Consider the following 15,441-nt stretch of genomic DNA (forward strand, 5'->3'; position numbering starts at 1 on the left):
GAATAGTTCGTGGAACAGACTTTTTCAGTAATCTGTTTCAATCTGCAATGGATGCACCATGTATTTATGAACTGATGTGATTTTATGTTAGTATGGTTTCTTAAAAATGATCAACGTGTTAAAGAATACAAGCCATACCTGTATTCTGGTTGGACATCTCAAGTCTCCATTTGAACAGCCACTCTACTGGTCTGGCAAATATTTTATTTTCATTATTTTACATGAAATGTTTGTGCATTTAATCATTTTTTAAACCACCTCTACCTGCTGGATGGATGTTTTTCAGACTGGGAGGTGTTTTGTAGTTGTGTTCTTCAAGGGTCAGTTTTGGATCCATTAATTTTATAATTTTTTTTATAAATGAATGACCTAGACTTTGATGTATAGAGCAGTATTTTAACACTTATCGACACTACTATACTTTGCATAGTAAATAGTGACGAGGATAACTTTAGACTTTAGGATGTTGAAATGGGCAGAAACATGGCAGATGGAGATCAATGTTTAGTGAGGTCATATACTTTGGGAGAACTAACATGAAAAGACAAATTATGAATAATACCTATTTTGAAATGTATAGATGGGCAAAGAGACCTTAGTGTCCATATACACAAATCCTTAAAAGTGGCAGGACATGACAGGTAGGTCAGGTGCCTTTCATGTGTCAGTACAGATGAGTAGATTTATTGGCTAAATCAGCATTTATTGCCCTTTCAAATTGTCTTTGCCACTTTCTTGAATTTGTGAACTGCTGCAGTACATGTGGTGTAGGTTACACTCTTTATTAGGATGGACCTTTCAGGATTTTGACCCAGTGACAGGAAAGGAACGGCAATATAGACCCAAGTCAGGATGGTGAGTGACTTGGAGGGGAACATGCAGGTGGTAGTGTTACCATCTAGGTGGTAGAGGTCACAGGTTTGGAAGGTGCTGCCAAAGGAGTCTTGGTGAGTTGCTGCAGTGCATCTTGTAGATGGTGTACACTGCTACTACTGTGCGTCAATTGTGGAGGAAAACCATCTCCTCCAACTTGGCAAACTTGCTGCAGTATATACTTCCAATCTACAGGATCATATAGCACTCACTACGCTTATGTGAACAGCACTTCCCAGTCGTGATGCTTCAGAGAAGCACAAGAAAAGCCCAATCCCAAACATCATCACCTCCAAGTTCCCTTCCAGCTCTTGTATCGTTGTGACTTGAATGCATTGTTGTTGCCGAGTCAAAAACCTGGGATTTTCTGCATAACACTATTGGGGGTACCAGTAGCATGTGGATTAGAGCTTTCAAGCAGAAGGCTCATCACTACTTTCTCAGGACAGCTAAGAATGGGTGATAATTGTTGCTTTGTCAGCAATGCCTACATCTTGTGAAGAAATATTTTTTAAAAACATTTTGGTGAAGCAGTTTAGTGTCATCAAAAATAATCAGGAACTATGCTACTAAGCTATATATTAAAATTAAATTGAGAATGACTTTATGCTGAACAGTATTTTTGTCCAACTATGGGCAGCATGTTCTGGTAGATTTTAGTTGCATCTGTCATTTACCGTTTTCTGCTTTTCCTTCACTGTTATGGGGATATGAGACTGGAAAAGTAACCTCTTCACACTGAAAAGGGGTGAATAAGTCACTCTGGGCTGTTGCTTCCTATTTCTTGCCCCATATAGCCACTACTGAAAGTTTTGGCCAGCAGTAGGGAATCATGAAACGTTAAGGATGTTCTCCTATTGTGATTGAAGATACTGAACCCCTCCAAAGTAGGGTTTTAGTTTATTGACTGTCAACTTCAATGTTAAACAGTGGTATTTATTGTTAGATTAATCAGCTTGAGTCTGCCCGAGAGCAAGTTAATCTCTTCCTATCTGTACAGACTGTTGCTCTGAAGATGCTATTTGAAGATGCAAAATAATTGGCAAACATTGGGAGTGTGACTGTGCAAACTTGGCATGCAGATAATCTGTGTTATACTGTTAATTTCTACATTAAAATGTTCCACTTATCTTCATTGGGCACGGCAGTAATCTAAAATACAGTAACGTAGAGTGGATCTGAAGCAACTTTGTCTGGAAGACAGAAGCTGAATTTTGCTGTGCTTTGTGTACAGGAACAAACTCCGAGAAAACATCTAAATTATATATACTAAAAATAAATGTATTTGAGAAATTCTTGTTTATTGGAGAACCCTATCATGTTTCAAAACATCTGAAGAGTAATTTGTTTTTGAAGTGCAGTTATTGTTAATGGAAGCAGCCATTATATAATGACAGTGTCTGGGAAACAGTGACTTGAGCGATGACTCGTTTTTAGTGATTAAAGCAGGAATGTTGGGCAAGATGCTGGGAGAAGACAGTGCTCTTTTTTCCAAATAGTGCCATGAAGTCTTCAGCATTGACAAATTATTGCCTACATTTTACAGCAGAATGAGTGCATAATTTGGAAATTGTTAAATCTTTCCAGTTTTGGTAATTAAAATCAGGGGTTCAGAGAGTATTTTAATTCCACATGAAGAGCAAATGTGTTGCAGAACTCTCTGGTAAGCTATCAGCAAATAATCTTTTTCAACTTTTTCCAAGTTGAACACTGGTGTGAACCATATGAGCCAATTAGTTGCATCAAAGAGCTGAAAATTCTTTTGAACTGGATATTCATATCCTGAAGTCATTAGAAATAAACTTGTTTGGTCTGTTGTTGAGTACTTAACAGAAAATCTTTATTTTGAAATGTTATAGTTTATGACTAAGTTTTTTTTAAACGTTGCTGCAGACTCTGTGTCCGTTGGATCGGTGTTTGGTCGTGGCACATCTCTCAATATGCAGACGTCACAGCTGAGTACTCCACAGGATACATCGTGCACTCACATCCTCGTGTTCCCTACCTCCGCCATGGTGCAGGTGCCAACTGGGAGCTACGAAATAAATGTTGGTTAGTATGTTGTGTTGTCTGTCGTCCTAGCATCCGTTGGATTCCCACAGTGCATTTCCATTAAGGCATAAACTCTTGTTCTTGTTTCGGATCTGTCGAATGGAATGCACCAAGGACTCTGTCTATTTGTTGGTGGTTCATTTGGTACACAAGTTCCTGATTCAGCAGTGAGTAGCTGAATATGGGTTTAGATTGATATTTTATTTTTAAATGGTTGGATTGATCCTGAAGCAGAAACTGACTTAATGGCCTTTTCTTCTTCCTTTTTCCTTGGCGGCTGCAGCAGCTCCATGAGTTAAACTAATAACTAGTTCAGCTCTTCATATCCAGGGAGGCGCTGGGTTCAGTATCTGATCCTTGTTAGCTTGTTGCAGCTAGCTGTTGTAATGGCAGGGGTGGTACCTTTGGCTTCAATACATCATAGTTTGTGGTGGATGAAAAACCAGAACCATGCTTGTATTCAGTGCCCCTGAACTATAATAATAATAATAATCGCTTATTGTTACAAGTAGGCTTCAATGAGGTTACTGTGAAAAGCCCCTAGTCGCCACATTACGGTGCCTGTTCAGGAAGGCCAGTATGGGAATTGAACCCGCGCTGCTGCCCGTGTTCTGCATTACAAGCCAGCTGTTTAGCCCACCGCTAAACCAGGGATGATTGGCTAGGATTCCTGCTCCGTGAATTCTAGTGGCAATGCACATGTGAATACCTGGTCAAATGATTTTATGGTGTATTCAATTGAAGTGGAAAAATAATGGTACTTAAGAGGGAATACCTGGTGGGAACGTGAACAAAGGTCTTTAATAGTTAATGAATTAAGAAGGTGAAACTTTAGCAGTTTATACAAGCCTCTGGACTCTCAAATTATTTGTGCTGCCGTGCCCCCCCCCCCCCCCCCCCCCCCATACCCTGAGCTGATAGCTGATGTGGGACGACGATCATACGCTGCAACATAACACCCTGCCCATAGATTGGCAGTCTGCTATAGATTAGTGAAAATCTGCATTTGCTCAGTTTCTACTGCGAGTGACATAATGTGTTAAAGGACCATCTGGTATTCTAACTTGCATAGACTAGGCCCAAGGTTTAGCCTGCCGAATTTGGGATTTTACTGTTTGGTTTGTGGGCTAAGGATGGAAAAATTCAACAAATGTTCCCACGTCGACTGGATATTTGATGGATGAATGGTTGCTTGCCCTTTTGCTAATTTGATACACCTGCATATGAAGAATATTTACTTGTGGAGAGATACCGAGGGGCTGCTTTGGATAGGATAGGGGAAAATGTGAATTTGCACTCCCCCAGGATGAATTGGAGAGCGTGTTGTGAGGGCAGGAACATAGATACATAAAGATAGGAGGAGGCCTTTTGGCCCTTGGAGCCTGCTCCGCCATTTATCACGATCATGGCTGATCATCCAACTCAGTAGTCCAATCCTGCTTTCCCCCCATAACCTTGGATCCCATTTGCCCCAACTGCTATATCTAGCCGCCTCTTGAATATATTCCATGTTTTAGCATCGACTACTTCCTGTGGTAATGAATTCCACAGGCTCACCACTCTTTGTCTGAAGAAATGTCTCCTCATCTCTGTCCAAAGGGTGAATCCTCAAACTGTTACCCCTGGTTCTGGACAGACCCACTATCGGGAACATCCTCCCTGCATCTACTCTGTCTAGTCCTGTTAGAATTTTATGAGTCTGTTGAGATCCCCTCCTCTCATTCTTCTGAACTCCAGCGAGAACAATCCTAACCTAGTCAATCTCTCCTCATATGACAGTCTCGCTATCCCTGGAATCGGTCTGGTAAACCTTCGCTGCACTCCCTTGAGAGTGCACACCTTCCTCAGAAAAGGAGAAAAAAAACGGCACATGATATTCCAAGTGTGGCCTCACGAAGGCTCTGTATAATTGCCATGATGTGGAGATGCCGGCGTTGGACTGGGGTGAGCACAGTAAGAAGTCTTACAACACCAGGTTAAAGTCCAACAGGTTTGTTTCAAACACGAGCTTTCGGAGCACGGCTTCATTCACCTGAAGAAGGAGCCGTGCTCCGAAAGCTCGTGTTTGAAACAAACCTGTTGGACTTTAACCTGGTGTTGTAAGACTTCTTACTGTATAATTGCAACAGCACATTCCTGCTCCTGTACGCGAAACCTCTCGCAACAAAGGCCAAAAATCCATTAGCCTTCTTTACTGCCTGCTGCATCTTCAGCGATTGGTGCACAAGGACAAGCTGCACACTCCCCTCTCCCAATTTACAACCATTCAGGTAGTAATCTGCCTTCCTGTTTTTTTGCTTCCAAAGTGAATAACCTCGCACTTATCCAAATTATACTGCATCTTCCATTGATTTGCCCACTCGCCCAACCTGTCTAGATCATGCTGTAGGATCCCTGCATCTTCGTCACAGTTCACCCTCCCACCAGATGGTATCACCAGATGGTATCATCTGCAAACTTTGAGATGTTACATTTTGTGTTCTCATAAATCCTTAATATATATTGTGAATAGCTGGGGTCCCAGCACCGATCCCTGTGGCACCCCATTAGTTACTGCCTGCCAATTTGAAAAAGACCCATTAATCCCTACTCTTTGTTTCTTCTCTGCCAACAATTCTGCCTGTCTACCTACATATTATATAATGCAGCATTTAAGAAGTGGCTCTTGCAAATGCTGTAATCCTCTGCATATACCTCTGATGATTGATGAATTCTTGGAGATTGATAATTGATGTTGGAGAAGAGTCATACGGAGTTTGAATGTTAATTCTTTTTCTTGACCTGCTGAGTTTTCCTAGAATTTTCTGTTTGTATTTGGAAAATCTTGTGTTGCTTTGAACTATTTACCCACATCCTGCTGGTGATAACTAAACTGAACTTCACACTGGCCCATCTGTCTTTGATCTACTTTTTAAAAATTGGTCTGGGATGAATGAAGTGGTGTCACTTCAAGTTTCTAGTAACTGAAAACTTTCACTGCCGAGTAGATTGCTGCAACAGGTCACACAGATAATGCTGATCATTTTGTTTTTGAATCTTGTACTCCTCTGACCTAACTCCCTTTGATTTGATTTGCAGAGGAAATGGGGATCTTTGAACTACTGGACCCAGATGATGATCTCATAATTAACCTGCCAGCATCTCCATCCACATCGCCGGTACATTCTCCAGGCTCTCATTACCCACACGGTGGTGACACTGGCAAGGTGAGGATGTTCCGTCATCACATTCGTTCCACCCTATTTAAAAAAAAAATAAAAAAATTTCAGCCTATGCTTCTGTAAGTCACTTTATTGGATACAGAAGAAAAATTATTTGGTGCATTTTTTGTTTTTAGCTTGGGGGATGTGGCATCACTGACTTGGCCAACATTTATTGCCCATCCTGAGTTGCCCCTGAGAAGGTAGTGCTGAGCTGCCGCCATCAACTGCCGCAGTCTCTTGAGATGTAGGTGCACGCACAGTGCTGTTGAGTGTTCATTCATCAAGAATCTGCCGCCTTTCTCTTCTCTTCCCCAATAATATGTGTTTCTTAAATAATTCCAAAGTTTTGCTCTACCCCACCCTGCCTGGAGGAGCTTTCCACATTTAAAAAAAAAAGAATAAATACTTGCGGCATGTGGGCATCACTGGTTAGGCCTGCATTTATTGCCCATCCCTAACTGTCCTCCATTTCATAGGGCTTTTTTTTTTGAGAGTCAACCACATTGCTATGGGAAAGGAGTCTGAAGACCAGATCAGGTAAAGGTAGTAGATTTCCTTCTCCAGAGGATATTACTGAACCAGATGGGGTTTTAAGACAATCAAAATGGTTTTGATTAACCTTTGTGAAAAGATTAGCTTCTTGCTGACGATCCATAATTTGCAGTGTTTCTATTTGACTCTGCCTCTTAATAATACAGGCAGTGTCATTATTCTGGATGTACCCTTTTCATATAACATCGTCTTTCTTGCTTTTTTTCAAGTAAGAGGTCTTACAACACCAGGTTAAAGTCCAACAGGTTTGTTTCAAACACGAGCTTTCGGCGCGCAGCTCCTTCCTCAGGTGAATCACCTGAGGAAGGAGTTGCGCTCCGAAAGCTCGTGTTTGAAACAAACCTGTTGGACTTTAACCTGGTGTTGTAAGACTTCTTACTGTGCTCACCGCAGTCCAACGCCGGCATCTCCACATCATGGCTTTTTTTCAAGGCAGAGAAGCACAAATTCTTTTGGGTTTCCTTGCAATCATCTCCATTTCCCTTTCTCTGACCCCCTCCCTTGCTTCCAGTTTGCCTTTTTTTCCATGGATCCACGATGTATCCTGACATTTAATGGCATCAGAAGATTGTAACAGCTGCCAAATTCCAGTGTGATTAAATTGCCGTGGGCAAAATTTCAGCTAACTAGAGATCTGGGTCTGTATGTTAACAAGGAGATAGTGGAAATCTGCCAGGAGTGGAACCTTTTTCATTCCGAATACCACAAGCATTCCACCGGAAACCTCCAAGTCTTTCATTCCCTTAAGATGTTGGATTTTTGTAGGCCATGTTTAATACCCTTTCTCATGTTCTAGCTCCTTTGTGTATGGCTCATGAAAAAGTTTGAAACTCTGACAACAAATTTCTCATGCTTTCAGATTACTTGTGCAATTTCATACTCTGGGGTCATGTTTTGAAAGAAACAACAAAACGTGGCTGAAGAGCATGATTGTGACAGTTGCAAAAATATTGCATTTGTCCATCACCAATCTTTTTGTTTCCATTTCATTCTTTTTAAAGTCACTTCACAATTTATAATGATTTACATGTAGTGTGAAAATATCAGAGTGTATGTAAGTAAAGTAGGGCTTATGGAGAGGTTCTTCTTAAAGGAATTGGCTCGTGGATAGCTGATCTGTAAAATTCGAAGTTTGTGTCCCAGTTATGTTTTTTATTTGTTTATGGGACGTTGGTGTCACTGGCTGGGCCAGCATTTATTCTCCATTCCTAATCCCCCTTGAGGGGAGCAGATAAGAGTTAACCGCGTTGCTGTGAATCTGGAGTCATGTAGGCCAGACCAGGTAAGCGCGGCAGATTTCTGACCCGAAAGGGCAATAGTGAACTAAATGAGTTTTTGCAACAAGCAACAATGGTCTCGGTCATCATTAGACTTATTAATTCCAGATTTTTGTTGAATTCAAATTGCCCCATCTGCTATGGCAGACTTTGAACCCGGATCCCCAGAGCATTGCCCTGGGTCTCTGGATTACTAGTTCAGTGACAACCACCATGCCCCTACCTCCTGATTTATCTGGTCCCATCTTAAGCAGCCATTTGTTCTACCATTGCTGCATTTGGTTGCTGTAAAGTCTACAGGATGTGGTGCAGCAACTGAACAAGATTTTCTCAGCAGCACCTCCAAAACCGATGACTTCAGTCACCCAGAGGGACAAAGATAGGGGAACACCCATCGTCACCTAACCCCCTCACCCCAAGTCACACCAACTCACTTGGATGTATATCACTGCTCATAGAATCATAGAATTTACAGTGCAGAAGGAGGCCATTCGGCCCATCAAGTCCTCACCGGCCCTGGGAAAGAACACCCTACCCAAGCCCATGCCTCCACCCTATCCCCATAACCAAGTAACCCCATTGTACCTTTATGGACACTAAGGGCAATTTAGCGTAGCCAATTCACCTAACCTGCACATCGTTGGGACTGTGGGAGGAAACCAGAGCACCCGGAGGAAACCCCCGCACACACGGTGAGAACGTGCAGACTCTGCACAACAGTGACCCAAGCGGGGAATTGAACATGGGACCTTGGAGCTGTAGCAACTGTGCTACCGTGCTGCACCCACTGTGCTACTGTGCTCCTTCATCATTCCTGGGTCATAATTCTAGAACTCCCTATCTTCATCCTAAAAGCACTTTGTGTGTGTGTGTGTGTGTGTGTGTGTGGGGGGGGGGGGGGGGGGGGGGGGGGGTTGATGGCAAAATGGGATTATCACTGGACCTATTATCCTGACACCCAGCGTGATGCTCTGGGGATTGGGTTCAAATCCCACCATGTGCAGAAGGTTAATTTGAATTGAATAAAAATCTGGAATTAAATGTCTAATGATAACCATGAAACCAAATCTCCTTGAGGGAGGGAATTTTGCCACCCTCTGCTGGCCTGGCCTACATGTGATCCACAGCAATGTGATTCACTTTTAATAGCTCTCTGAAATGACCTAACCAGCCACTCGGTTCAAAGGCAATTGGGGATGGGCAAAAATGCTGTGCCAGCCAGTGATGCCCACGTCATTGAATAAGAAACAATCTTCACAACTTTCTTGAGGGATGGACAGTGAAAATTCTATTCTGCTTTCTGCTCTACTCAATTGTACAGACATTTTACCCAGAATTATTCACTTGTTTGAAAACCTAACATAGCCACTTCATCCTATAAAGTAGCAATGACCACAAATGAACTGCTGCAATCTGTCAATTATCAGAACTAATTTGTTGTTTTTAATTTTTCAGGGCCAGTGCACAGACCGGCAGGAATCCCATGATGAAGTAACCATTTTGCAGCAGCCCCTGGCATTAGGCTATTTTGTCTCGACAGCTAAGGCTGGGCCACTTCCTGACTGGTTTTGGTCGGCCTGCCCTCAAGCACAGAACCAATGTCCGCTTTTCCTCAAGGTAAACCAAGCCACTTTCTGCAAGGAGCTTTTTTTGTGGAAACTTGGGGTAAGAGTTTGAAAGTCAGTTTGAACTGTGCAGTAATTTACCATTAAACCTTGTGGACTATTCACATGGCACTTGCTGCTAGTTAGTGTGGAGCAGTAAGTTGTTCGCCATTGTGGACTCGCATCCCTGGTTAACTACTAAATAAAATATGTATTTTTATCCCCTAGAGGCTTATTGCTAGGAGTGTATTTTTCTTTTGAGAACACAACTTTTGAAATCTGCTAATAAATCGTGTTCCTTATAACTATTGTTTTGTAATTAACCCCTCCTTATGCAGTTCAGTTTTCATTGTTCAAAAGTTTGGAACAATAATCAAGTTGATTAAGGGTGAAAAAAGTGAGTAGGCAGAGTTGCCTGGGTGGTACATATGTTGTGGTGAAATCCTCCCAAAGGAAGGGGCCAGGTAATGATCTCTCGTTTTGGAATGAACAAAGAGCATGAGATTTCACCTTGAACACCTCTTGAGGAATGATGCAATAGGTGGAGTGCAAGTATTTTGCTTTTTGGTATCTCAGCAAAGAGAGATACCATATAATTTCCTGGCTAGTGTGCTCTAAAGCTTGATGGTGGAGGAATTAAACTTTTAAACTGGAATCTTAGAATTTAATTTGAATAGTTAATGAAACTAAAGGACTAATTAGTAACTTATGTTGAAATCTCTAATATTAAAATAAATGTTGCACCTATCACTGTAATGACTAGGAATGATTTTCTGGCAATCACTGCTGCCATCTAGTGGAAGGTATAGTAATGCAGTAACGCGTTGATGTAGATCATGTGAAAATTTACAGGACTTTAATTTCTTCTTGGCTTTCAGGCCTCGTTGCACCTCCATGTGCCTTCAGTGCATTCGGATGAGTTGCTTCATAGTAAGCACTCCCACCCACTTGATTCAAACCAGACCTCTGATGTGCTCAGGTATGGGATGCCGCATTATTCTGGAATTAAAAGTAATTTGGAGGGTGTAGTTTGTCTGGCAGACATTCTTGAGTTTGTACGGGCCTGATCTTCTCAAAAGGGAACAGAGTTCCTGGATGAGCGTGTTTTGCCACGTGTTACGGGGCACCCGCAGTGCCGAGAAACGTGGCTATTCAACACGCCTCGCTTTGAATAAGGGGTCTAAACGTGGAATGCGCGGCTGAGGCTGCACACAGGCCTGTTTTTACAATTGGGAGTTACGCTCACCGGAACTCCCCGTTGTAGTGAAAACGGCAGCTCAATCTCCGAGGCCACCAAAACATCTCTGACCTCCCCCAGCCTCAACACACGGCTGCCAATCGCACACATGCAGACAATGTCAGTGTGGCACAGTGGCAGTGCAAGACTGGCACTGCCAGGGTGCCCAGGTGGCACCAGCAGTGCCAGGGCACCAACCTGCCCAAAGGGCATGCAGCTGGGGGGCCTCCAATCCCCTTGGGGACCCCACAAGTGCCGTTCTGTCTGGTCCTTGTTTGTGCGGACTAGTTTTCCCCTCAAAATATAACTTTATTCATAAAATCTATAATAAACATTACAGAACATTTCGGATTGTCTTGACTGTACATTCCCATCAAAGTTACACATTCCCGTGGCTTTCTTCCATTCAGTTGGGATGACATTACACACATATCCCTCTTTTTAAAAAAAAAAAAATTTTTTATTGAAAAATTTTGTATTTATATAACAACAACGAACAGCAATAAAATACCAACAATAACATAAACATTCGCCCAACCTCAATGAACAACAAAACATATTAACAACAAATTAAATTAACACAATATTTAGTTAAATAACCATAGAAAAAATAAAGATCACCCCCCCGGGTTGCTGCTGCTATTGACCAAGATAGCTATCTTTGAGTCAGAAAGTCCAGAAAAGGCTGCCACCGTTTATAGAACCCATGTACTGATCCTCTCAGGGCAAATTTGACCCCCTCCAGTTTTATAAATCCCGCCATGTCACTGATCCAGGTCTCCGCACTTGGGGGCCTCGCATCCTTCCACTGCAGCAAGATCCTCCGCCGGGCTACTAGGGACGCAGAGGCCAAAGCACCGGCCTCTTTCGCCTCCTGCACTCCCGGCTCCGCCGCAACTCCAAAAATCGCGAGTCCCCAACCTGGTTTGACCCTGGATCCAACCACCCTCGACACCGTCCTCGCCACCCCCATCCAGAATTCTTCCAGTGCCAGGCATGCCCAGAACATATGGGCATGATTCGCTGGACTCCCCGAACACCTGGTGCACCTGTCCTCACCCCCAAAGAACCTACTCATCCTAGTCCCGGACATGTGGGCCCGGTGCAGCACCTTGAATTGGATGAGACTAAGCCTCGCACATGAAGAGGAAGAGTTAACGTTCTCCAAGGCATCCGCCCAAGTCCCATCCTCTATCTGCTCCCCTAGTTCCCCCTCCCATTTAGCCTTCAGCTCCTCCACTGACGACTCCTCCACCTCCTGCATTACCGTATAAATGTCAGACACCTTCCCATCTCCGACCCACATCCCCGAAAGCACTCTGTCCATCGCCCCCCATGAGGGCAGCAAAGGAAATTCCTCCACTGTCGCCTAGCAAACGCCTTTACCTGCAAGTATCTGAACATGTTCCCTTGGGGGAGCCCAAATTTATCTTCCAATTCCCCCAGGCCCGCAAACCTCCCGCCAATAAACAGGTCCCTCAATTTACTGATGCCCACCCTATACCACCCCCTAAATCCCCCATCAGTGTTCCCCGGGATGAACCGATGATTTCCACCTAATGGAGCCTCCATCGAGCCCCCCTGTTTCCCCCCCATGCCGTCTCCACTGTCCCCAGATTCTTAGGGTTGCCGCCACCACCGGGCTCGTGGTATACCTCTTAGGAGAGAGCGGCAACGGCGCCGTTACCAAGGCACCCAGGCTCGTACCTCTACAAGACGCCATCTCCATTCTTCCCCCCCCCCCCCCCCCCCCCCCATATCACCCATTTACGCACCATTGACACATTGGCCACCCAATAGTACCCCAAAAGGTTGGGCAGTGCCAGCCCACCTCTATCCCTCCCTCGCTCCAGGAAAACCCTCTTCACTCTCGGAGTCCCATGCGCCGACACAAAGCTCAAAGTACTGCTAGTCACCCTCCTAAAGAAGGCCCTGGGGACGAAGATGGGCAGGCACTGAAAGAGGAACAAGAACCTCGGAAGCACGGTCGTTTTGACGGACTGCACCCTCCCCGCCAACGACAATGGCAACATGTCCGACCTTTTGAACTCCTCCTCCATCTGATCTACAAGTCTGGTGAAATCACGCTTGTGAAGAGTCCCCAGGTACCTAAAACTCTCCCCTGCCCTCTTAAGTGGCAGCCTACCTATTCCCTCCTCCTGGTCCCCAGGGTGCACCACAAACACCTCACTCTTGCCTAGATTTAGTTTATAGCCTGAAAAGGTCCCAAACTCAGCTAGCAGCTCCACCACCCCCGGCATCCCTCCCACTGGGTCCACCACATATAGTAGCAGGTCATCGGCATGCAATGACACCCTATGTTCCTCCCCACCCCGCACCAAACCCCTCCACCTTCCTGAATCCCTCAACGCCATCGCCAACGGTTCGATTGCCAATGCAAACAACAAAGGGGACAGGGGGCAACCCTGCCTGGTCCCTTGGTAAAGCCGGAAGTACTCCAACCTCCTCCCATTCGTGGCCACACACGCCATCGGGGCCTCATACAGTAGCCTCACCCATCTAATAAACCCTTCTGCAAATCCACACCTCCCATAAGTACCCCCACTCCACTCTATCGAAGGCCTTCTCCGCATCCAGCGCCACCACTATCTCCGCCTCCCCCTCAATCGCCGGCATCATGATGACATTCAACAACCTGCGCACATTCGTGTTCAGCTGCCTTCCCTGTCTGGTCCTCGTGTACAACCCCTGGCACACAGTCCTCTATCCTGGTGGCCAGGATCTTTGCCAGCACCTTGGCATCCACATTAAGGAGAGATATGGGCCTGTACGAACCACACTGCTGGGGGTCCTTGACCCTCTTTAAGATTAAAGAAATCAGAGCCCGCGACATTGTCGGGGGCAAAGTCTCTTCCCCCCCCCCCCCCCCCCCCCATGCCTAATTAAGTGTCCGCACCAACAGGGGGCCCACTAGGTCCACAAACATTTTATAAAACTCCACCGGGAACCCATCCGGCCCCGGCTCCTTCCCTGACTGCATTTGCCCGATCCCCTTAACCAGCTCCTCCAGCTCAATCGGCGCCCCCAACCCCTCCACCTGCTCCTCCTGTACCTTCGGGAAAGATAGCCCGTCGAGAAAACTCCATTCCCCTCCTCTCTACCGTTGGCTCCGACCGGTACAGTTCCCTGTAAAAGTCCTTGAAGACCTCATTTACCTCTACCCCCTTACGCACCACATTCCCACTCTTATCTCTCACTCCAGCAATTTCCCTAGCCGCATCCCACTTGCGGAGCTGATGAGCCAGCATCCTACTCGCCTTTTCACCATGTTCACACACTGCCCCTTGTGCCTTCCTCCACTGTGCCTCCGCCTTTCTAGTGGTCAACAAATCAAATTTAGCCTGTAGGCTGCGCCTCTCCCCCAACAATCCCTCCTCTGGTGCCTCTGCGTACCTCCTATCTACCTCCAGGATCTTCCCCTCCAGTCTATCCCTCTCACTCCTCTCCCTGTGTGCCCGGATGGATATTAGCTACCCACGAATCACTGCCTTCAGGGCTTCCCAGACCATCCCCACCCGGACCTCCCCCGTATCATTCGCCTCGAGGTACCCCTCAATACTTGCCCGGACCCTTCTGCACACCTCCGCCAACAACCCCACATCCAACCGCCACAACAGGCGCTGGTCCCGCACCTCCCCCATCTCCAAATCCATCCAATGCGGAGCGTGGTCGGAGATTGCAATGGCCGAATACTCGGCCTCCTCCACTCTCTGAATCAGTCCCCTACTCACCACGAAGAAGTCTATCCGAGAATAAACCCTATGTACATGGGAGAAAAAGGAATACTCCCGTGCCCTCGGCATCACAAACCTCCATGGATCCACCACTCCCATCTGGTCCATAAACCCCCTCAGCACCTTGGCCGCCGCCGGCCTCCTACCCGTCCTTGAACTGGACTGATCCAGTGAAGGATCCAACACCGTATTGAAGTCCCCATCCATCATCAGACCTCCCGCCTCTAGATCTGGGACACGTCCCAGCATACGCCTCATAAAGCCCGCATCATCCCAATTTGGGGCATACACATTAACAAGTAGCACCTTCTCTCCCTGTAGCCCCTTACCATAACAAACCTACCCCTCTTATCCACCACCACCTCAGACGCCTCAAATGACACATTTTTCCCCACCACGCGCGCCCCCCCCCCCCCGGTTCTTCACATCCAACCCGGAGTGGAAAACCTGCCCCACCCACCCCTTCCTCAGACGGACCTGGTCCACCATCTTCAGGTGGGTCTCCTGAAGCATTACCCCCTCAGATGAGCAAGTACCCTAGACCGCTTCACCGGCCCATTCAATCCTCTCACATTCCAGGTGACCAACCGGATCAGGGGGCATCTCGCCCCCCTCCCCCGCCGACTAGCCAAAGCCCGTCGACTGCCCGCCCCAGGCCAGCACCCCCCGCCCGACCCAGTCCCCACGGCGACAGCACCTCACCTCTGTCCCTCCGGCCCACACCAGCTCCTTCCTGACCCTGCCAGCAGCAGCCTGGTATCCCCCCCCCAAGGCTAGGAACCCTCCTAGCCGTAACCCGTCCTCCATTGTACTTTTGTACTTCCGTGGGCCAGCTAACTTCTGCTGACCCCGGAAACTCCCGCCTTCTCCGTCTGCACAAAGGCCCAG

The 15,441-nt window shown here is 46.1% G+C and overlaps 1 protein-coding gene across 5 annotated transcripts in view; it reads left to right on the forward strand.

Moving 5' to 3' along the window:
• med13a (mediator complex subunit 13a) overlaps positions 1-15,441 on the forward strand; it is a 213,345-nt gene that overhangs the window by 184,750 nt on the left and 13,154 nt on the right. For all 5 annotated transcript variants that reach the window (XR_005462660.1, XM_038814673.1, XM_038814674.1 and 2 more), the window contains exons 27-30: positions 2,767-2,925; positions 6,004-6,131; positions 9,413-9,574; positions 10,440-10,540. Coding sequence is in view for 4 of the 5 variants with exons in the window: in XM_038814673.1 (XP_038670601.1) it covers positions 2,767-2,925; positions 6,004-6,131; positions 9,413-9,574; positions 10,440-10,540 (550 nt within the window). In the remaining variant the exon portion in view is untranslated. The remainder of the gene's footprint in view (positions 1-2,766; positions 2,926-6,003; positions 6,132-9,412; positions 9,575-10,439; positions 10,541-15,441) is intronic.

This window comes from Scyliorhinus canicula, chromosome 12 (assembly GCF_902713615.1).
Source record: "Scyliorhinus canicula chromosome 12, sScyCan1.1, whole genome shotgun sequence".
Lineage (NCBI taxonomy): Eukaryota > Metazoa > Chordata > Chondrichthyes > Carcharhiniformes > Scyliorhinidae > Scyliorhinus > Scyliorhinus canicula.